Source organism: Gopherus evgoodei, chromosome 12 (genome assembly GCF_007399415.2).
Source record: "Gopherus evgoodei ecotype Sinaloan lineage chromosome 12, rGopEvg1_v1.p, whole genome shotgun sequence".
Classification (NCBI taxonomy): Eukaryota; Metazoa; Chordata; order Testudines; family Testudinidae; genus Gopherus; species Gopherus evgoodei.
The window spans coordinates 19,065,270-19,088,999 of NC_044333.1; the positions used below are offsets into that span (position 1 = coordinate 19,065,270).

General features: G+C 42.3%; 1 protein-coding gene across 6 annotated transcripts in view; it reads right to left on the bottom strand.

Moving 5' to 3' along the window:
• The window catches only part of PHKB (phosphorylase kinase regulatory subunit beta), a 206,971-nt gene that overhangs the window by 54,447 nt on the left and 128,794 nt on the right, over window positions 1-23,730 (bottom strand). For all 6 annotated transcript variants that reach the window (XM_030581825.1, XM_030581823.1, XM_030581826.1 and 3 more), the window contains 2 exons: window positions 12,183-12,238; window positions 11,860-11,953 (listed from right to left, as the gene is read on the bottom strand). In XM_030581825.1, coding sequence (XP_030437685.1) covers window positions 11,860-11,953; window positions 12,183-12,238 — 150 coding nt within the window. The remainder of the gene's footprint in view (window positions 1-11,859; window positions 11,954-12,182; window positions 12,239-23,730) is intronic.

The following is a 23,730-nucleotide window of genomic DNA, read 5'->3' on the forward strand; positions in this document are numbered from 1 at the left end:
ACTGACTCCTGCCTACGTGCGGCAAGTTTCGGAATTGGGCCTTACGTTGTAATGGGAATTCATGTTCTATTGACTAGGTTGATTCATTCCAAATTCCTATTCAGAAATCTCAAAACTTCCCCAACTTAATCAAACTATCTACCCTAGACCAATCATTAAAGCAAATGTTGATGTTAGCTGACTTAGGCATTAATTTTTGGCTTATACCGTTTTACGAACAGAATATTTTTAGATTAAATATCTTGTTTTCCTGCGTGGCAATGTATTCATTAATATGTGAGGTTTACAACACTGTGCTGTATCAGATCAGTCAATATATAATAGAAATATGTCACAACTATTGAGCCGTGGGTAAATGAGAGTACACATGCAAATTAAATCTTTGAAAAAAAAATATCTGCAACTCCCATTCTGTTTGGGTGATTTTAGATGACAAGCTTACCATTATTAAAATGGAACTAAATTTCCTAGAATTTTATAAGTGACATCAGGATACTAGATACTAGAATCCATCTTAAACCTGGAGCTTTTCCATTTAGAAAGAGGGGTGGGAACCCAGGGAGAGACAAAGGATTCCTGCCTTGTGCCAAAACTATAAAAGGGGGTGGAACAGAACAAAGGGGCTGCCAATCATGGAGAAATCCCTTAGTTCCCATCTGAGCTGGAACAAACAAGGATTGTATCAGGGGTGAGATTTACTTGTATTCGGTTTCTTAACATATTAGGCTTAGATTTGTGTGTTTTGTTTTATTTTGCTTGGTAACTTACTTAGTTCGATCAGTTATTACTTGAAACCACTTAAATCTTACTTTTTATATTTAATAAAATCACTTCTATTATTTAACCCAGAGTAAGTGATTAATACCTGGGGGAGCAAACAGCTGTGCATCTCTCTCTATCAGTGTTATACAGAGCGGACAATTTATGAGTTTACCCTGTATAAGCTTTATACAGAGTAAAACGGATTTATTTGGGGTTTGGATCCCACTGGGAACTGGGTGTCTGGGTGCAGGAGTTGGGTGACTTGCTGAGCAGTTTTTGGTTCAAGTCTGCGGCTTTGGGGGCATGGTTCAGACCCTGGGTCTGTGTTGCAGCCAGCTGAAATGTCTGTCTCATGGTAATTCCAGCATGTCAGGTGACAGACAGTACCAAGGGAGTCTCTGTCACCAAACCCATCAGTGGCGTAGTCAGACACAGGATAAATCATGCAATTGCTGACAGTCCTCCTATGCCTTCCCACAATTTCCCCCCACCTCAGTGTCCCCAGAAAGACAAATATTTTCCCACAATTGGCTGGGAAAGAATGAGAGTGGCTCATCTTATTGCAGCATAAAGATCCATGGGATATGCCCCCAGAAATCCTAAAGACATGTGGAGGAGTACAGCATATGTGAGAACACAGTAGCTTGGGTAGAGTTTTGCAGTGCGGCTGATTACATCTGGGCTAGGTTAACCCATGTGCCAATCACACAGTGATGAGAAGTGATAAGCCAACAGCAACTGTAAATTAATTGTAATAGCAGGAAATCTCACTATTTAGAATATTTGAAAACAACAAAGTCTCACTGAACACATCAACTCTAGCCAGCTCAAATCATCTGCTGTTTTTTTGAGCCTCATATACTGTAGAAAACTGTGGTTACTAGTTCTACAGCAGGATGATCTTCCAGAAGAAAAGTCAACTTGCTGCAAAAAGTAACAAAATAAAGTTGTATCCAATGAAGCACTATAGAACTACCAAGGGAGAAAGGAGAGTTAATGCAAAACAGAGAAAGAAAGTCATGGAATAGAACCTGTTTTGAGGGCTACCCTACCTCTAGTGAACTGAAGCTGATGGGAGAGCAGCTAACAGGCATGGGACTCTAGCTGTCTATCAAACTGAAGGCAGGGAGTTTTTCCTCCTTATTTTGGAAAAAAAAAATCCCACTTCGCTGACCTATGTGTCCATGTTCTGCAGACTAGGTACAATGTAAATTGGCCTTGGAGTCAGCTTGTTTGGCTTTAGCATTTTAAAAAAAATTACATATGTAGCACAAAGGCTATTTTCATTCATTGCAAAGCTGTAAACAGAGATATAGAATTGTCAATCACACTGCTACAATGCAATGAACAAAATGTCCCCTATCACAATTATCCAATCTGAATAACTATACTCAAGTGGGAAAAGATAGAGAGTCCATTCAATGTCAAAAATATTAATACATTTAATATGGTGTCTATACATAACATAAATTAAAAACTGCCATTCACGTTAAACTGATTATTCTTACATAGTACAGAGACCATATGAATGACAAGTAATAAGCACATTATAATGTAACACTAGATGGAGCTCTACTTCCCTAGAACAGTCTATAATATTTTATATATACAAGAATTATCTCTATTAATAAAAATGGAATTCTAATAATCCTATAATACCATATTTTTCTTTGGGAATTCTGCTATGCTCTACAATCTACTCTGCATCTTCCAATAATAGATCTCCTCACCTATTACAGTTAAAAAAAAAATCCGCAAACTGCATCATTCAGATTCAGCCTCATTTCTTTATTTTTGGAAATGTGCCTTTAAGCTAACCAATGTTTTAGTTACCAACTACACCTCTAGTTCAAAATGCCAGAACACTAGTTCATCTCCAAAAATATCTCAAGTACTGTACAATTCACTAATGGAAGTTTTTCAAGTTAACCTTCTCTATCCAGTTGGTTCAATGCAGTGCAGCAAGAAATGATGATAGCTGGAGATTTCAATACAAGTCTGGAGTGATAATGGGTATCCAGATTCTAGAGTCCTTTACAAAAAGTCAAGGGGACTCCTCTGCCATCTGTTTTTCTATTCTTTGATTTTGCTACCACTTAGTCTATTCTCCACTTCTACTGCTCTCTTGTACCAACTGTTTTCTTATTCTACTTACTTGAATTTCCCCATCCTCAGCATTCCTCCTGTCTACCTCATCTTCCTCTTCTTTGTTAACTGTTGGTTATCTTTCTGTCACTCCTTACACTCTTTTTTCTCTTCTTATATTTCTACTTCCATATCTCCTCTTCAGCTCTTCCTTTCATATATACTATTTCTTTGGACAGAGCCCCACATTTTAGAGTTTTAGTTTTAAAATGCTATCACTGGTGGCTAAGCTAGTTTGCAATTTTGTAATTGAGTATTTTGAACTGCAGTAACTGCTCACTGAAGTTGTAGTTATATTCCTGAAAAATGCAACTTTAAGTGAAACAATGTTAAATAAATCCAAGGACATTTTTTGGGAGGCAGACAAAAGGCATTATATACTGCAGTGTACCGTGGTTGGGAAGTGCTCCTGGCTTACCCCACACAGACACAGCCCACTACAGACAAGGATGCTAGGAAGGACCTTTACAGCAACAGTGGCAGCTTCCCTGGAGAAGAACAGGCACCGACTGTGCTGGGGGATGCTCCCGGCCCACCTCTTTCCATCCCCACTCCACTTCCTCTCCAGAGCACGCCACGTCCCACTAATCCCCAAAAAGTGTTTGGAGGCTTAGGATTTTTTTGGGAGGGGTGGGGCGGGAGAGGAGTTGAGACATGGCGCTTCCCTGCTCCTCCCCCTCTGTCCCAGCGCTTTGCACTTAAGACTTTCTGGGAGGGAGGGGAAGGAGCGCAGAAGCGGCACTTCCCTGCTCTTCTTCCTCTCTTCCAGTGCTTCCCTGCCACCAAACAGCTGTTTGGTGGCACTTAGGACTTTCTGGGGGGAGGGGAGGAGTGGAGATGCAGCGGTGGGAGTGAGGAGGAGGAGGGGGAGAAGAGAAACTTGTGCAATGCTCCCTTGTAAAGTCGCTGCGCTTCCAAAGAATCTTACAAGCAGTGGACAGAGCAGCAGCCAAACGATGTTATAAGGGAGCATTGCACAACTTTAAAAGAGCATGTTCCCTAATTGAGCAGCGACGTAACTTTGAAACAACATAAAGTGGGAGGACGTTAAGTGAGGAGTTACTGTATATTAAACATCAAACTGACTTATCTGAAAAATAAAGACAGCTATAGTGGCATTAGGAAAATGACTTTAAATTACCATTTGTGATTATTTTTAGCAGAATATGTTCAAAACAACAACAAAAAGTCCTTCATTATATAAAATGCGTTAATTTAAAATACATTTGAAAGTGTTATATAGTTTATACATTATAATATAAGTAAATACAGCAAATATGATGAAAGGAGGAAGAAGCAGGAAAAGGAAATGAAACAAGAAGGGAGAAAGATGAAAAAGCAAAATAGGAGAAGAGACACTACTAGAAAAGAAAAAGAGACAAAATCCTGCAGCTCTTATTGTTGCAGGTGGTGTGGGAAGGAAATACTCCCTCACATACCCCTGCATCAACAAGATGGGTTAATGACTGGACTGGTAAGTGCCTGGAAGGGAGGGGGGAAGCAAGAGCAAGGGCATATGCTTGATGAGGCAGAAATGTACCCCTCCTCCTGCTCAGATCCTTCCAGTGTCTGGGCTGATGGGCGCTTGTGCTGCTCCCCCAGTCCCCTCTCCCAATCTATTTAAACTTCTTGGGCTTTTCAAAAGCTTCTTGCCCATGAGCTGCTGCCAGATAACTTCATCCAGTGTGGGCAGTGCTGAAGAATTCAGGTGGGAACCTAGCCTCCCTGCTCCTGGGAGAGACAGGGGACAAGAGGCAATGTGTGGATAACTAGCAATCACGAGGGTAGGGATCATTTCAGTACTGCTGGACAGTCTGGAACTGCCCCACCTTTTCCCCACCCTATGGGGCTACCTAACCATGATCAGGAGTGCTGGCCCTCTGCTCACTCACAGGGGCTCAGCCATGGAAGTCTGTTACTCCTGCCTCCAGCACTCAAGGAGGGGGCCACGTTATTGCAGCTGATTCTGTGACTGCTTTGTCCCATGCTTGAGGGGGCCAGATAGCTGAGTCTTGGACTGCCCCCCAATGGAGAAAAGGGAGCTAGGTGACAGCGGTAGTGGGCTATAGAAGCCATGCGGCCAGGGGTACCATCAGCAGTTGGGTGCTGGGAGGGCACAGAGGCTGCAGCAACCACAGCAACAGGAATTAGAATGGTGCCTTAGACGTAAGTGGGCTACAGGGGGTCTGGGCAGCCAGGTGCGGCCAGTAACAGGGTCAGTACTGCCAAGCCGGGAGGATCCATCATTTCCTCCTGTGAGCTGTGGCTGAAGTCATTTCTTTGCTGAGCTTTGTGAAGCAATCACTGGCTCTAGATACCCCTCGACCCTAAGAAGGAACAGAATTTGTGTACCTGCACGCTAGAGGAAGGGGGCAGTGACCCCTCCCCTGGAGTAAGGAGTGCTGGCTGTGCACAGGTGTGGGGAAACCTTCTGAGGCCTGCGAAGGATCAAGAAGTGGAAGCAAGAAACAACCATCACAGCCTGGGGAGAAGAGCTCTGCTGATGGACAGAGGCTGCCAGAACCAGGATTCTGGCAGCAGGTGGTGAGTCAGAGCCCCTCATTCAGCAGGTTTCAAAAGGGAGGAATTAATTCCTCCAGCCATTGTAGTGTGCAAGTGAATACTCCACTCTGAACCACAAAAAGAGTGGGAGGAGGGGCAGAACGCAAGGTGCTTATACCAGGAAACAATGGGACTCAGGCATGGAGGCTGAGGTGGGGAAAAGTGGCAACCAAAGGGTAACTGGGTTACAGCCTCCCTGCAGGAGTATGCAAATAGACAGCTGGGACCCCTAAGCTACAGGGTTGGAAGCGCATGGGAGATGAACAGCAGCACTGCTTCTGGCTTCATGCCACAGGCAGCTGCAGATATACCCAGGTGTAGGGCAGCTGAGAAGCAGCCCTGTGAGGGGCTGGTAGTATTAGTGGACTCACCGGCTCCTCTCCTGCGCGAAAGGTAAGGTCTGTGAGCAAGAGATCACCGATATCAATGCCTATAGACCTGATGGAATGCTGCATTATGAAATCCATTGCCCGACACAGGAGTGCAGGGGTCAGAACGCAACCCTGCCTAACACCAGATACTGGTTTAAAGGGCGCTGACATCCAGTTCCCCAGACAAACACGGGCAGTGGTTCCATTATGCAGCTCCCTAATCAAGTCCAGCAGAGTGGTAGGGACACCTACACCCTTTAAGACTTCCATAACGCGACACAGTCAACTGAATCAAGTATAGCCTTAAGATCAACATACGCTACATGCAGGGGCTTCTTGAACTTGCGATGCATTTCTGACAACAAGCGAAGGGCCAAAATGGCATCTAATGTAGACCTGTTCCACGTAAAGCCCGACTGTTGGGGATGACACATCTGATGTAGCAAAGACTCCAAGTGCGCCAGCAAAACATGTGCAAACACGTTCCCTGGAATGGAGAGCAAGGTGATCAGCCTGTAGCTCTTACATTCACTGTGCCGTCTCTTGCCCTTACAGAGTGAGATCACAATACCGTCCTTCCAGGCAGTTAGCAAGGTTCCAGTTTGCCACACCAGATGAAAGATGGCCAGAAGTGATTCTGCTACAGGATTAATAGCATATTTTAGCAGCTCTGACGGGATGCCATCAGCACCGGTTGCACATTCGTTTTTCAGTGTAGAGATGGCACACTTCACTTCACCCAATGGTGGTGCATCAGTACAAATGTCTGGATCCTGAACCGCAGTGACTGCCAGATCATCCAGCTCTGAACAGTGGAGGATGGTTCAGGAACTGTGATAATCTTCCACCCAGCCTGAGGGAATGGCATCCTCTGATTTACATGGATGGCCTTGGCTGTCATTCAGGATCGTTTGTAGTGACTACCTCTCAACCGCTGAGGTTGCGAATGGCACGGAAAGCTGGCTTTACGTTGAATTTGGCTTAGCCAGGGGCAACATCATCTGCCACTTGGTTATAATAAGCCTTGTGATTGTGGAGTGCCATGCTTCAATTTTTCACTTCAACTGATCACGAGTGCACTTATCATCATGCTGGCAGGCTGCAGCCTTCAATTTAATTATCTGGAAGGCCTCCTCCAATAGCCTTGGTCGGCATGCTAGATGCCTGTATCCGATTGTTTGCTCAGCAGATAGATTGAGGGCAGAACTGAACAGGGACCAGGCAACCCCTATGTCATTTGGCAGATAAGCTAAAGCCAAGAATCTCTTGCTGACATCAACACAAAACCTGTTGGCTAAACCTTGCACACGGAGTGCATCAATGTCAAACTTCATCATCATCGCAGAGGGCTTACCTGCTCATTGGAGCATCAACACCATACGGGTGACCACTAGATGACAATCTGTGTTCGTCATGCATTCTGCACTATGATATACTCGATGGAAGGCGAAGAGATGCCTATCACGTGTAATGATGTGGTCCAACTCCTTCTGAGTGAAGCCACCACGAGAGATCCATGACATGTGATGTATGCGTCACCACTTGAACCATAACCCAAGAACAGAAAGATTCTGGGAGGCACAGAGTGTTAGCAAGCGGCAAGAGTTATCATTGGGTGTGCCTGAACCTTAATGACCAAGGACCTGTTCAAGCCCAGTTCACAGGGAGCCAGTAACTGCATTTTGGTCACCCAGGATCATGAGATTATCATGTGGAGGGACTGTGCATACTAGATGTTCCAATTGATCATAGAAATGATCTTTAACTGAGTTAGCAGATTCCTCTATCAGCGCATAGACTACGACAGTGAGGTAACCATGCCGATGTTTAAGACGGGCAGTAAGTAAACAAGGAGACATGGGCATCCAGGTTGTCAGGGAGGACTTGGCCTCACCTTGCAGTAGTAGTGCTACCCCATATAGATGGTTGGGGCCACCAGAATACAGAAGAAAAGAATCTTCCACCTCGTGATGTCTGTGATCTATTAGCCTTGCTTCTGTTAGTCCTACAATCAATATACCAAGACGGTCCATGTACCTCTTTGTGGTGGAGGGGGTGCAACATCTGAAGTAGGGGATTGCTCGCTGGAGCTATGCCATCAGTGACGAAGATTTGTCTGAAATATCACCTTGGGCATTATGCGAGGTGGAGAGTTCGAATGTGAACTCTGAAAATGATGGCTAACATGAAGATGCAGGGCAGAAGCTGCATCTAGCTACCTGAAGTGAAGGAAGTTGCTGAGAAAGACTCAATGGCTCGGGTCGCACAGCGTGAAGCCCATACTGGCAGACGAGGAAACGGGTCACATTACTGCGCCTCCATCTCATCTGAATGGGATGAGGTATTTGCCAGGATAAGCGTTCACTCTTTTTTTTTTTTTTTTTTTTTTTTTTTAAAACCATGAATAACCTAGTACTCAGCACCATGGTTAAAGCCCCTGCCTTACTTTCAGCTGTAGATGCCTTGTTGGTGCCATTTCCCCTCAGTGCCTCTGGGGACGTGCGTCCTCTGATGTCAGCAGGCATGTCTGCAATACATTTTGACAATGCATCCAATTGTATCTGGGATCTCCAACAGTCCACCAAAATTGCAACTTGGAATATGGCAACTCTTCGCAGATATGGTCATCAGGTCACTGTCTCACACAAAATGGAACACCAAGGATTAGGTCAGTGTAACTGTGTTGCTCAGGAGTGTGGATATTTCACACCCCAAGTGACATAGTTATACAGATGTAAGTTTATCGTGTAGACTTGTCCCGAGTAAAGTTGAAAGACTGAATCAGTATATCACAAGGTGAAGAAAAACACTCTGTATCCATTCACTGAGGAGTCATCTTGTTGAGCAGGGGTATTTCACGGAAGTGTGCATTCTTGTTCCTGGGAAGCCAACCAGCTCAGCAACAGACTACACTTTGGGGGGTGGGGGTGGGGGTGGGGAGTTGATGGGGTTAGGGAACCTACTTTAGTAGTTGTTACCTATCCTATCTAATAAGTGTATGCCCTAGTTTGTGTTTTATGATTTTGTTTTATATTGTAAGCAGGTTCGCTTCACTCTCTTGTTTCTAGTGGCATCTCTATTCTTTCTTAAATAAACTTTCTTTCGTTTTATTGAAAGAGCTCACAGGTGCTGTGCATTATACAGAAGCAGCAATTTAAGGTAAAACTGGTAAACTGGTGTACACTGCTCCTTTGGCAGCAAAGAAACTGGGATTTCTGTAAGTAGCCAGTGTCAAGCACTGAATATCACAAGGGAACTTTGGATCTGGGGTGCACCTCTTGTTAATCTGCAAGGCAAACACAGGACTAACATAGCCCAGAGGAGAGTCACTGAGTAGCTGAAAGGCTGGTGATGGTAGGGAGCTACCACAAGCAAGACTCCATCTCACTAGAGTCAGGGAGTAACAAGGTGACTCTCACTCCTGGATACATAGAGAACCACCACAGAGGGTGCAAGATTATCCACCATTTATTGTACCCTCAATTATCAAATCGGCAGTCAGCAAAGTTCTCATGGAAAATGAGGCCTTAGAGGACATTTGCTTTGCACTGCCTGTTATTTAACATTCTTATCTGTGCAGTATATGTACATAGGTAAGAGCATTGCTGACATTCTTTTGATTTCAAGAGGACATTTTCCAGGAAATTGCCCAATTCACCAGCTAAGGCCCTCAGGTGATGCCTCATCAGTTGTCAAGACATGGCTCCTGACAGCTTTAGAACTGGCAAACAAACAGCATTGCTCCCTCTACCACCACTCCCCACCACCCTCTGCCCCGTCAGAGTGCACAAGGCCAGTTTGGTGGAATCTGTATAATTCTGAGTTAGGGAAGGACTCCAGTGGATCTGCTCCATCCCTGAACATCAGGTGGTAAGAAATGTAGTGTCTTTAATGCACCGTGGATTGGCTTCATCCATAATACTGGGTCACCTTGCTGGCTTCAGGTTTTGCTGGAGGCTAGCAGGACTTACGGACTCAAGTAGGGGATTTTTATTAAGGAAGCTTTTGGAAGGATGTTCCAGAGAAGATGATTGCAGGGAGGAAGACAGGCCCCCCATAACCATACTGATTGGAAGCTTTACCCAGAGTATGCAGTTGTAGGGTGGAAGCAGTTCTATTGAAAATAGCATTTGTCATTGCCTTTTTTTGGTGCTTTTACTAAACTAGTGCCGCAGACAACAGGAGATAGCTTCAGGTGTGCATTAGAACTACTGGATGTGCAATTTACGCAGGAGCAATTTCACTGAAATTGAAGTATTCAAAAACTGATCAGGCAGGAAAGAGGGCCACAGTAGAGCTCCAGGAATATGCAGATCAGCAGGTAAACCCATGAATGCTATCAAAGCCTTTTAAAACATACAGGACCAGGAACCATATGCTCTATTCATATCCGGGGATGGTAGCTATCTGAGCAGGTATCAGTTTGCTGTGGACATGAAGAAGGCATTAGCCTACTTACATCTCAGTCCTGCAAATTCTGGCATGAGTTCCCTTAGGTTTGGGGCAACAAAATCAACAGGATCAGAGGATTTCAACTTCCAGAAGGTCCAGGCAACCAAGCCCTGGAAATCAGATTGTTATAGGATATATGTTCACCCTACCAATAGGCACATCCCAGGTCTGAACTAACTTTGTTGTTTGTGATTGCAAGAGACAGTGGGAGGAGGATTGATGTCTGGATCTGCAGCACTCAGTTGTGAATGGGGCTCACAAGCAGGCAATAAGGTCAGCAGGTGGATCACAACTGAGCTTCAAGGCTAAAACTGTCTGCCTTGAGTGATATAGCAGAACACCTATGTTGTGGAGTCAGCTGATGGCTCTGTTGCACTCACTGATGGCCGAGGTATTCAACTTGGTAAAAATGATCTTGAGGCTTGCACCAGACTAAATTTGAGAATTAGTTTTCAGAGGGATGTGGAACTGATTAAGTGGTAATGATCACGCACAAAATTGGTTTGGTCAGAGATGCTCGCTAAGCAAGTTTGGCAGGGAGGTGTCAAGCCAGCCTGTGTTGACAGAGCCCATCAGAATCCAAACCACAAGACTACCAGGATAATTTTGGGGGCAGGAGGCTCAATGATCACACATAGGTACATTCAATACACTGGGCATAAGCTATAAGGATGATGGACACCATTAGACAGATGCAGGGGTTGGCAATGTCTTCATGACTTTAAGGGCTGGATACAGATGCCAGACAGTGTGGATGGCCATGACCATTCTAATTGCTGGTACCCCCATTAGCCAGTTTCCAGTGCAGATAATGGCTAAAATGGCCAGTTCCCTGAGGTAAATGAGACCCAGGATTTCACTGTTGGACCCTGTGTCTATAGGAGAAGGGGAGACTTTAAGACTTTGCAGACTGAGCTCCCCCCTTAGCACCTTTTATCCTCCCACAAACATGGAGGGCAAAAGGATTCAGAAGTGAACTGTCCTAAGGCATTGGACAAGGAGCATCTTCCCTGAGATATTTGTTATATTCTGGGAGCCCTCTAACTCCACACTCCACCCAAGCAAATACCTGTTGTGTGACAGCATGGGGTGGGAATACAGCACACCTATCCAGTGTTAAATTAATAAAGTCATGGTCTGTTGCTTAAAGCCATCTCTATATCTGTCTCTGATTCACTGTGTGTCTAGATCAACCTTGACTTAGTCCACTGATCCACTGTATTTTTTTTTTAATTCTTTGAAAGGTGATTAGATACTACCTAGATCAGATAACAGATCATCACAAATTACATTTTGGGTTATGGTCAAAGATGTACTTTAAGTGCAAATGCAGAACACAGCCTTCAATTATTTGCTAAATGCTTCAAACAGGCATGCATTATAAACCAATAATGCCCACTTTGAAGTATCTTACAGTTTAATTAAAATGAAACAAAAAGCTAGATAATTCATTGCAACATAAGTAGCATGAGTCTGGTTGTCAGCAAATAAGGAAATGCATTTAAAAAAAAAAAAAAAAGAACGAACCACCACCACATAGATAAGTTATTACTGCAAAATCTCTTACTTTGACAAGTTCCTGTTGAGCCCATATCTGAATAGGTTCCACCTGCTGGGGAGTCTGAGTCTGGATTCCATATGTGTTCAGAAAAACTTGCAGGCTATAAAACAAAATAAATGCAGGGATTTAATCATAGCATAACTACAGTCAGATTTTGTAATGGTCTTGGTAGCAATTACTGAAGAAGCAAAAACACGAATATCATGTCAATTTAAATCTGAGTTAATATTCCCACTTATGTGTCTTTGAAAACTTGTGCCAGACTGTAGATCTAGTCACATTAAATTCTTCCTTAAAATAGAAATTCTTAATAAAACTAGATGTCTTACCGTTGACTTTCTGCTATCAGGGCCACATGGACCACCAAATCATTTTCTAGAGGCCCCTAAAATCAATAAGAGCAAACAAATACTTTTATTAACATAGTTAACCAAGAACAGTTTGTTATCTCAACAAGGACAACATTAACAGTATTAAAACATGCATCCGACGAAGTGGGTATTCACCCATGAAAGCTTATGCTCCAATACATATGTTAGTCTATAAGGTGCCACAGGACTCTTTGCAGACTAACACGGCTGCCCCTCTGACACTCGAGTATTTAAACAGTTCATAGATATGATCAGCATCAACTCACTGCATTGCTGCTTCTCTCTGCTCTCAACTGCCTGCTAATCAGTTTGAATGTGTACACAGGGTAATGGAACACTATAGACCTAAAAGCCATAAATCTCACAACTTAGTGAGTGGCTGCATTGTCAATGGTATTTTGAATGATGCAAGTTGGGGAGATAGGGACCAATTCTTTTGCCATCATTTACATTTTTGTAATGGAAAAAATACAACCATATATGAGATTTATTTAAAAAAAATTGTTACATATGGTAAAAATCCTTCAGTATATATCCCAGAAAAATTGCAAGGTTATACTATTGATGTTTTTGGTATTTTCCCCTTATACATACTGTACCATAGTATTATTTTGATATACTGCATAGACCTTGTAAAGAAGTAATCGTAAAACCGACTGTATAACTGACAGTTTTCATAAAAAAAGAAATGCGCACAGACATGACATGCATGCTGATAGCTTTAATATATTTTTAATCTAAAGTATTTTTGACTGGACAGTTGCTAACTGTATTGTTCTATGAAAGATATAATGTACATTTCTAAAGGGTGACAATATTTCTAATGTTATGATTAACTAGATTGTTAAGAACAAAATAAATGACAGTATTTTGGTAAGTGAAAAGACACGCAAACAGTATTGAATTTAACAGTTTGGGTACAATTCTGATCTCACAACATGCTTCACTGGCTAAGATGTAAGATGTCAGCATTACTCTCATTCATTTCCTTGACAGTATTCAATGTACTCTATATACATACTCTCTGTTTTTTTGGGAGGAAGGGGAGAAGGAGGAGGGAAGGGGAAGTGCTATGGTGCATCTAACAGAAGCAAATACAGTGTTATTTCCAAGATGGTTCTCTCTTACAGCTCAGTTTTAGCTGTAAAAACTCCTCACTTGGAATTTTAAGTTTAACAATGTAAAGGAAAACTGCAGAATTTGCATAGCAAAAGTTAAGTTAAAATTATATTAAATTTTTAAAAATTGAAACTATTTGAAATGAAAGCCTGGAGAAAGATCTTTGGATAAACATTCTATGCCAAGTTACTATGTTTAGATTTGTATACAGCAGACAGAAGGGAAAAAACAGGTTCTAACTAGAATTCCCTATTTCCAACTGACAGAGTATCTAAGTTGGTTGAGTAATTAGATTCTTGACACTCAAAGAAACAGGTAAAATAATTTTTAGCTATAAAATTTTAATACAGAACTCTAGAAAATAATGTCTGGGTCAAAAAAGGGAGTTTATTAAAAAATAAACTACAGATCCCTCATTTCTCATGTCAATCTATTTACTGGTATGCAGGATTTCATGGATTACTGCACCTGATGAAGTACTTTATCAAAAGGTAGATGCTGCAATCTTTTTCTAAGTGACTTGCTGCTTCAGTCATTTTTATTTTAGAGGACCTGGCTTTGCGAAACTTAAAACTTTCAAAAAATACTGTGAGAAACTCAATATAGTGCATTTAACTAGCATACTGTGATATATTAAGCAGAAAGCAAATGTCTTTGCCTTTCAGTGTGTCAAGGTCTGGAAGAAAATACAAAGTTATAGATCTAGAATGTGCCACTTCATACTGTAAACACTGTCAGAATATTCAGTTAGAAGTTTAATGAAATAAAGCCACATACCAGTCTCTCAAAATTATAGTGTGCTCTTTCTCTATACAGCATTAACTACTCATATTCAATCAAAGCTGAATACAGTGGATTTCAGTGTGACCCTACATTCATACCCTACAGACCATTGTAACAATTTTTGCAAAAAATATACCTTGTAAGGTATCATTTGAAAACTAATAACTTGCTGGTCAGTAATATCATGGTGAAACATATGTAGCAACTATGTAAACTTATAAACATCTGCTGAAATTAGGTCAGAAATGTGTTTACCAGATCAATAAACTAGTTTCTCAAAGACAAAGGACAAGCTGACGCCTCTAGACAGGTGTCATCAAAGTTGATGGACAATCGCCTATCATGAGGCCATTCTTTGGCAAGAAAGGGGGGCAGAACAAACAAATCTGCATCTTAGCAAACAAAAACATGGAACCTCTTTCACCACCATGCTCCTTGTCTCTGTCCTCACAGCAGGAATGAATTTTATCTAGGGATAACCCTCACGAAAAGGTGTCATTAGAGGAGGTTTTGGAACAAATTGATAAACTAAACAGTAATAAGTCACCAAGACCAGATGGTATTCACTCGAGTTCTGAAGGAATAAAAATGTGAAATTGCAGAACTACTAACTGTAGTCTGTAACCTATCATTTAAATCAGCTTCTGTACAAAATGACTGGAGGATAGCTCATGTGACACCAATTTTTAAAAAGGGATTCAGAGCTGATCCCGGCAAGCCTGACTTCAGTACTGGGAAAACTGTTTGAAACTATAGTAAAGAACAAAATCGTCAGACATATAGAGAAACTTAATTTGTTGGGGAAGAGTCAACATGGTTTTTATAAAGGGAAATCATGCCTCACTAATCTACTAGAATTCTTTGAGGGGAGACAACAAGCATGTGGAAAAGGGGGACCAGTGGATACAGATTTTCAGAAAGCCTTTGACAGGGTTCATCACCGAAGGCTCTTAAGCAAAGTAAGCTGTCATGGGATAAGAGGGAAGGTCCTCTCATGAATTGGTAACTGATTAAAAGATAGAAAACAAAGGGCTGGAATAAATGGCCAGTTTTCAGAAATGGAGAGAGGTAAATAGTGGTGTCCCCCGGGGGTCCTATTCAACATATTCATATATGATCTGGAAAAAGGGATAAACAGTGAGGTGGCAAAATTTGCAGATGATACAAAACTATTCAAGATAGTTAAGTCCAAGGCAGACTGCGAAGCACTCCAAAAGGATCTCTCAAAACTCAGTGACTGAGCAACAAAATGGGCAGATGAAATTCAATGTTGATAAATGCAAAGTAATGCATATTGCAAAAAATAATCCCAACTATACATATAAAATGATGGGGTCTAAATTCGCTGTTACCACTCAAGAAAGAGAACTTGGAGTCACTGGGGATAGTTCTCTGAAAACAATCCCTCAATGTGCAGCGGTAGTCAAAAAAGCTAAGAGAATGCTGGGAATCATTCAGGAAGAGATAGATAAGACAGAAAATATCATATTGCCTCTACATAAATCCATGGTATGCCCACATCTTGAATACTGTGTGGCGATGTGGTCGCCCCACCTCAAAAAAGATATATTGGAATTGGAAAAGATTCAGAAAAGGGCAACAAAAATGACTATGGGTATGAAACGGCTTCTGTATGAGGAGAGAATAATAAGACTGGGACTTTTCAGTTTGGAAAAGAGACAAATAAGGGGGGATATGGTTGAGGTTTATAAAATCATGATTGAAGGGGCAAAACCACACCAAGTTATCTCTACCTAACCATCTGTCTCTCATTCATCTAAGACGACAAAAGAAACAGCCCTTGGACTTTGGGAGCAGATTATGGCCTGAGAATGTTGTCAACAGTTACTGGAAACATGGTAAGGAATTTCACTCTGAACCAAGTATAGTTTGTTAAGTTTGACTACGAGGAAGAACAGAGAACATTAAATAATGACCAGATGTCACTACAAAGCAAAATATGGGGCATACATTAAAATAATAGCACAAACCAGAACGGCTTAGATTGTGGTGTCATTCTTGTTTCTACTTTGGAACATAAAGTAAAGTCCTCGTTTGTGTAGTGGACTAATTGTATATTGATGATTTCACATTACGTTATACAAACAGACATTTTGCTGCAACACAAAAAAACAATATGTTTAGGGATTAATTAGGAGAGCAAACTACTACTGGCTTGCTATGTACACAAAATGAAGTATTTTATTATGTTTTTGTACTGAAGCACTTTTAACACAGTCTTTACCATATTGCTCATTACGCTCCACAAGCATTCTATAACATACAAGACTGTTGTTTTGTTTTTACAGGTTTTGTAGGATTTAAGATGAGTGATCTAGCTTTAGCTATAATGACAACTAATGCCTTCCATCTAGAACAGATAATATTCCATTTACAAAGCAATCCTTTATAAATCACTTAACCAGACCATATTTTTACATACTATGTAACATATTGTAGGTCTTAAACAATAAAGCATCTTCAGAGACTAAATTTTCATGCCACAACTTAAAAGTGATCCTAAAATAGAGTTTATCTGCAATACAGTGCTAATTCTTGGGACCTAAGAGAAAAGTGTGCTTTGAGGATTAAATAAAATTTTGCTTTCAGTTCCTCAAATAAGAGTAATTTGTGCTCATTAGGCTTCACTTGTACATCCTGCTAGCTAACGGATAGCCAACGTTTTTCGCTACATTAGTGCTCCTTTAAAAAGAGCGTCACATGTAATGTAAGCTACTATGCAGGTATTATGATGTAGTTTAAACAAATTTTAAAATTTTTCAGCAAAAGAAACCAGAAAAGAAGTCCATGAATTTTGACTCAAAATGTGAAACACATAGTATAGAGCACTGAACTACATACCAACTTTGTTACACTAGCAAACTGGAAGGAAGAGCTCCTTCAGTACACTAACCACACATTTCTTTATCATTATTCACCAAGCAAAGGCTAAATGTGGCTCAAACACATAGGTAGTAGATGTGGGCTAAATACAAATACCTCCAAAATATAAGGCATCTATTGAAGTGTAAGATGTGAAAAAAATTGAATATTTATGTCTTATTTATTTCTTTGTGATTTTAGTCATTTTATTACTGAAGGGAAAAAATAAACCAATAAATAAGTATTTTAAGACATGATAATTAAGATTCATTTCTTATAGCCAGTAAACTCTTCTGCTTTCACTGGGTTTTTTCTTTGAATTTCTTTATTTGGAGTTGGAGCAATAACAGACATATGTTTTTGTGCCATGATGGATTTTAATACTGATGGTGAGAAGTCCAGGATGTTAAGAGAGATCAGATGCTGGTAGATTATGGATGTTGTCACATTTCAAATGATTCTGCCTAAGGACAGAAGACTGGAAACATGATGGCAATTTTTAAGACAGTTGGCATCCAGTGTCTCTTTCCTGAGAACTAGCCAGACTGTCACAATATGGCAACGCTCCAACAAGTAAAAACTAATCTGATCACTTCAGAAAAGCTACGGAGTCCCAGTGATGGCAGGTATGCTGGATTTGGTGCAGTGAAGATCAAACCCTTTGTTTTTGAAAATGGAAACATTTACTTTTGCTAGAAGAATCATATTTGAGTATGAAGAGTGGTGGACAGATAAATTACCACGGTGAAATTAAGGAACATTAAATGGACACTGTTCCAGGGGGTTATAACAGTTAACTAATCTCTTGAAGTGGGGATCTGTAGAGGCAATTATTGGAGAAAAGAAAATTAATCACCTGTAATTGTAGTTCTCACAGTATATTTCCCCTTTGCAGTTCCATGGTCACCCTAGCCTCCCCTCCCTAATTCTTCAGGGTCCTTCACTGGTATTTAAAATAAAAAAAAAAATTGGGTCTGCAGCCTGTCGTATAGCCTTTCATTGAAAGTTTGTATCCATCAGAGGATATGAGCATGAACCACATGGTCACTGTTTTCCAGGCGGTTCCAGAGCTGCAGCATAGAGAGTCACCATTTTCAAGAGGGAGCCTCTGTAGAAGCATTATATAGTGATCATCACTGAAACATTAATATTTACCCACAAGTACCACAAAATTGTACCTGAGACAATTCACTAGTTCCCTGCATTTATACGGTTGCACTCCAACTGCACTTATAAAGTAGCCTCTCTCTTGATAGACGTGTTCCCAAGATACTATACACAAAGAAAGTTCATATAGATAGCAATTACAGTTGTCTCTTCTATCTAAATGTTTGTGGAATAAGACTGAGGTCTGATTAAGTTGCTTTATTGCAAATGGAATAATAATAAAATTGCTCTATTTTTTAAACTGAATTTGGGTTGATTGACTTTGTTTCAGTAACTCTAAGTTGCCAAATGCTCTGAAATAACTTTAAAAAAAAAAAAGAAAATGAAATAATTTAATGCATTTTCTTTAATTGTGGAGAAAACGAACAAGGCAATATGAGGAAAGAAGCTGCTTTTGGTTTTTGAAGACATAATTAAGTTAAATGTGTTGTACTTTAGTTTCACATTCCATTTTTACTTGCATACTGCTTTTGACATAAATTGAGCTAAATTAGACAAAAATGACATAATCAAATATTAAGATTAATTGTTGGAGTGGATGTGAAATACAGAACAGAAAACCCAACAAGAAAAATATTGAGCAGAAAAAGAAAAAAGAAGGGGAACCAACAATCAAAGGTGACGCATGGGGGGGGGGGGAATGCAGAGTTAAACCCCCCCCCCCAATTTCTGAGTGCAGAGATTTGCCCTTCTCCTGCTGTGCCTGTCCATGCCTGTCTCTCTCTGCCCCCAGCACTTTCAGCTCTGCTGGGCCCAAGTGGGAAGCTGAAGGGACAGTACAGAGCTTCTAATGCTGGCTGACTCTGTTCAGGGATGCTGTCTGTGACAGACACAGCGCTGGGGAGGCGGTGGCAGCCCAAGACTGGCTGACAAGTTCAGGGGTTGAGAGCAAGCCAGAAATGTGCAGAGCGTTGGGGGTCTCTGGCTCACTTAGTTAGCCCCTGTCCCCAGCAGCTGGGACAAGGGGGAGCAGACTGCTGCTGCCTCCCCAGCTGGGCTCTCTCACAGACAGCTGCTGCTTTACACAGAGGCAGTTACTCTGAATGGCTACCCTCACCCAGCAAGAGAAGTGGCTCCATCCTGTCCCCTCCACTCCCTGTCTTGGCCAGGATGCTGGGGACAGGGACCGAGCAAGCCTGAAACACGCTGGTGGGGAGGTGCCATGGGAGAAGGACTGACACCCCTGCCCCCCATAACTCTGGCGGGAAGAGTGTGGTAGCCCCAGGCCAGGAACAGGGTGGGGTTTGCTGGAGAAGGTGTCAAGAGCAGGGTCCCTCTGCTCAGTTGGAGGTAGAGGCACTGCCCACGCTCCTCCCCCTGCTGAAGTGTCCGCAACGGCACAGGAGCTCTAGGAAGACATTGGTGCTGCAAGTCTCCCCAGGGCTGTGGACAGCCCCAATCTAGACCAGAGGCACATGCTCCCCACTCCTGTGGCCCCAGCCCCCCAGGAGCCAACAAGATTAGCTTCTCTGACCCAGGAATGTGAGACTGGAAGGTTCCTCCCAGAGGCAACACATGGGGCACTCGCATGGCCCCCCTTTACAATGTACACCCCACGCTATTAGCAGGGATGAGTCATCTCTGCCAACACTATATGGGAAAATATGAGTGGTATTAATTTGGAAGGTCAGAAACACAAAGATTATAGAACAAGCAAAAGGGACTATTACTTATACTAGACAGAAGAAATAAAATGGAAATGGCTAGAATGTATTGCAGCAGGAGACAATCAAATGGACCACAAAATTAAAATCTTGAGATAGAAAGTGAAACTGAGATAATCAGACAAAGCTATGAAGTGCATCCAGTAACAGTGAAAAGTAGTTAGTAAGAATTCTCATGAATTCAAAAGTGGAGAGCTATCACCTGAAATTTGTATAGTGGGACACTATCATCATGAAACTAAAACAGTGCCTATTTTGGGGTGTGTGTGGATGAGACACAAGTCCATTCGTAATTCATATTTTATCACAATGGAAAATGACTTGGGCAATAATTAATATTTCATGGTAGGAGAAATTAATCAAGGATTTTTAAGAGGGTCCCATTGTGACCCTCTGCACTCCGGTATTAACACCCCATGCACTGCTGTGATAATCTCTGTACAAAACATACCTTGAAAGGTCTCATTTGAAAACTAATAACTCATTGATCATTAATATTCTTTTTGTCATGTATGTAGACAGTGCGTATTCAGAGTTATGGCTGTATACTAGAATTACTACTAAATCGTGTTTAAACAAAGAACGTCGGGCAAGTTGGCAAACAGGTCTGCCCTAGACAAAGGAATGTGTATTTGCTTCTCTTACCAGCCCAGTTACTCGGCAGAGACAGTGAAGGTCCATTTTTGCATAACAGTGAACAAAGGTATCAAGCAAACAAGTGCAGTAGGAGACAGCATGAAGAACGCACCCAACAGGAGAGAGAAGCCTTGTCTGGGTTTTACTTTTCCAAGAATGCATTGCAAAGGTTTACTGCTATATAAAGACAGGGGGTCTGAACCTCAAGGGGCAAGCAATTGAATCAACTGATTGTATACAATATTACTGCATTATAAAAGTGCATAGTGAGGTTTTTTCTGAAAACTGATGGCACAGTGGTGATTAATATCAGTGTGAAATGTATGTAATTAACACTATATGAGGAAATATGGATACTTAATATTCTCTAAGCTGAGAATGCCTTTTCTAGATAAAAACCTTTATGTGCAAGTTTTACATTCAGAATCACACACAAAAAAATTACATCAAAACATTATTAAGCCTGCAAAGTCAAGCACTCAAAACTTATTCATTCTGACATTTCTTGCCTGTACGCAACCCATTTCTGCCCTGTTCACTCCAACCTGACTCCTGTTCGCAGTTCCATTCTCCTCAACCAGCCAGAACTTCTTGCGGCAAAGTTATACCGACCAAGTGTCAGTGTAGACACTGCGCTTGGTTATGTCACTGTAAATGGTCTCCAGGTGTCCCACAATGCCAAATCTGACTGCTCTGATCAGCAGTTTGAACTCTGCTGCCCTGCACTCAGGTACACAGGCATTCACCCCTCACCCTTTACAGGCCCAGGAACTCTTGAAATTCCACTTGCTGTTAGCTCAATGTGGACAGCTCACATCACATCTTCCCAGCTGACCATGACGGCTCCACACAGCAAATGCTTCCCACTTGGGGCCCACCTGAGTTGCTGGATCTGCTGACACTGTGGGGAGAGGAGGCTGTGCAGTCCCAACTCCACTCCAGCTGCAGGAACTTTGATACCTATGCTCAGATAAGGGCTATGAACAGGACACGCAGCAGTGCTGAGCAAAGATAAAGGAGCTGAGGGAGGCATACCAGAAGGCAAGATAGGCAAACTGTTGCTCTACTGCTGTGCCAAAGACCTGCCATTTCTATAAGGAGTTGGACACCATCCTCGATGGCAACCCTAACTCCACCACCAAGAGCCTCATGGATACTTCAGAAGGGCTGGAGACAGCGGACAGTAGACTCAACTCCAAGGACAAAGTCGTGGATGAGGCAGTTGAGTTGGAAGATTATGTGGACACACGGCAGGGTCATCCAGTGGTGTGGTGAGTCAGGACCTTTTTTCTACTCTGGAGGGGATCTAGCCAGACTCAGAGTCCGTCTCTGGCACGCATGATGCGGGAGAGCAGAGCTCTGGTAAGTGATCTTTTTGAGCTGATGCTGCTCAGTTATATGAGGTAGAACTGTCCTTTGCTTTGTATACTCTAGAACTGGGTGAAAGATAGAAATGTACCAGACGAGCTGTGTTTGTGTGTGCTTCACATTCCCCCATGCAGCTAAGCAGTGCAGTGGAACAGTGTATTAATGTACACTGAGATTTCACAGGAATCTTCCAGAGAGATTTCTAGGAAACCTTCCTGGAGGTAATCCTCTGCCGAAGGTTCCTTGGCAGAGTTGCTTTGTTCCTTCCCTCATTGTAGGAAACATTCCTGCTTCAATTGGCAATCGCTTAGGGAGGAACCAAAGCAACACAGAGGTGAGCAGCATAGGGACTTGGTTTGATGCCGCACAGATACAAGAGATGCACCCTTGCATCCTCGGCTACTCTTGGGAGTGAGATATTGGTTTCAATGACCCCCACCTGTGGAAAATGGTGGCAGAATTTACAATATTGTCCCTAGTCGCATGCAGTAATCCCCTTAAAAAACCACAAGATCCTTTGCCCCATCTTGAGCCCCCCTCACCACTCTCCCCAGCTGAACTCAGCATGTTTAGAGGGTTCCCTGAGCTGGACAGTGAGAAACTGATTCATATTTAAAAAGCAGTGTATTTTACTCTAATGATTCGATGCGATGCGTGAACTAACAATCATGTTTCTGTTGATTGTTTCTTGTGCTTCTGCAGCTGCGGCCTTCCGGGCCTACAGCTCCTACATACTGGCGGAGAGCCTCTATCAGATAAGGAAGCGACCAAGGAGGACATGTTCCAAGAGATGCTCCAGTCCTCAGAGTGTGAAAAGAAGAATGCAGGGAGTCAAGAGACACTTTAAAGGAAACATTTAAAATAGACAGGCAGGCCAAAAAGGAGAGCCAGGAGTGAATTGTAATGGGCCACATGTGGATGATAAAAGTGATGGGAGGAGCACCCTAATCTCACTGCAGGCAAAACACACGAGTGCTTGACCCCCTGCAGCCTATATAGAACTGTTTCCTATGCTCTCCCCAAACTCTTCCCACACACCCCTTGCAACTTACCTGCCCATCTCAGTACCCCATTCACTCCACTCCTTTGGACAGCTTCCAAAATGATAGCTGAACTTACACACAGCTATGACAATCTACACTGCCCTTCACTGTTATCTCCCTTCCCACCAAGCCTTTTGCGTGTGTGTGTTGTTAATTGGTATTTAATAAAAATATACTCTCTGAAAAATAACCAATCTTTATTTTTCTCCAGAACGTGGTAGTTGCTGCTGGAATTAATACACAGTGGCAATTTCATCATTTGCTGACTACAAATCCTGGTCAGGAATCATCAAAATTTTCATGCAAGGCAGCAAGTTAACAAAGCAAGGCAGAGTGCTGTATAGAAAGAGACATTACTGGAGCTCATTGTCAAAATGTTGCCCCAAAGCCGTCAGGATTCAAGTAGCCTCTGCTGTGCTCCTATAACGGCCCTTGTATCTGGCTGCTCAAAATCAGCTGCCCAGGCAATCCGCTTCTGCACTCCATCCTAAGGGAAACTTCTCACTCTTAGCCTCACAAATATTATGGAGCGCACAGCAGGATGCTATGACCATGGGAATATTTTCCTCTTTTAGGTCTAACCTGCCATAAATGCAGTGTCAGTGAGTGTTTAATCCTCCAAAGGCACATTCTGCAGTTGTTCTGCACCTGCTGAGCCTATTGTTGGAGTACTCCTTGCTGCTGTTCAGGTTTCCTGTGTAAGGTTTCATGAGCCATGGGGTGTAAGGCGTATGCTGGGTCTCCCAGGATCACGATGGGCATTTCAACATCCCCCAATGGAATCTTCGGGTCTGGAAAGGAAGTCTCTGTTCGCAGTTTTCTGTACAGGCCAGTGTTCCTGAA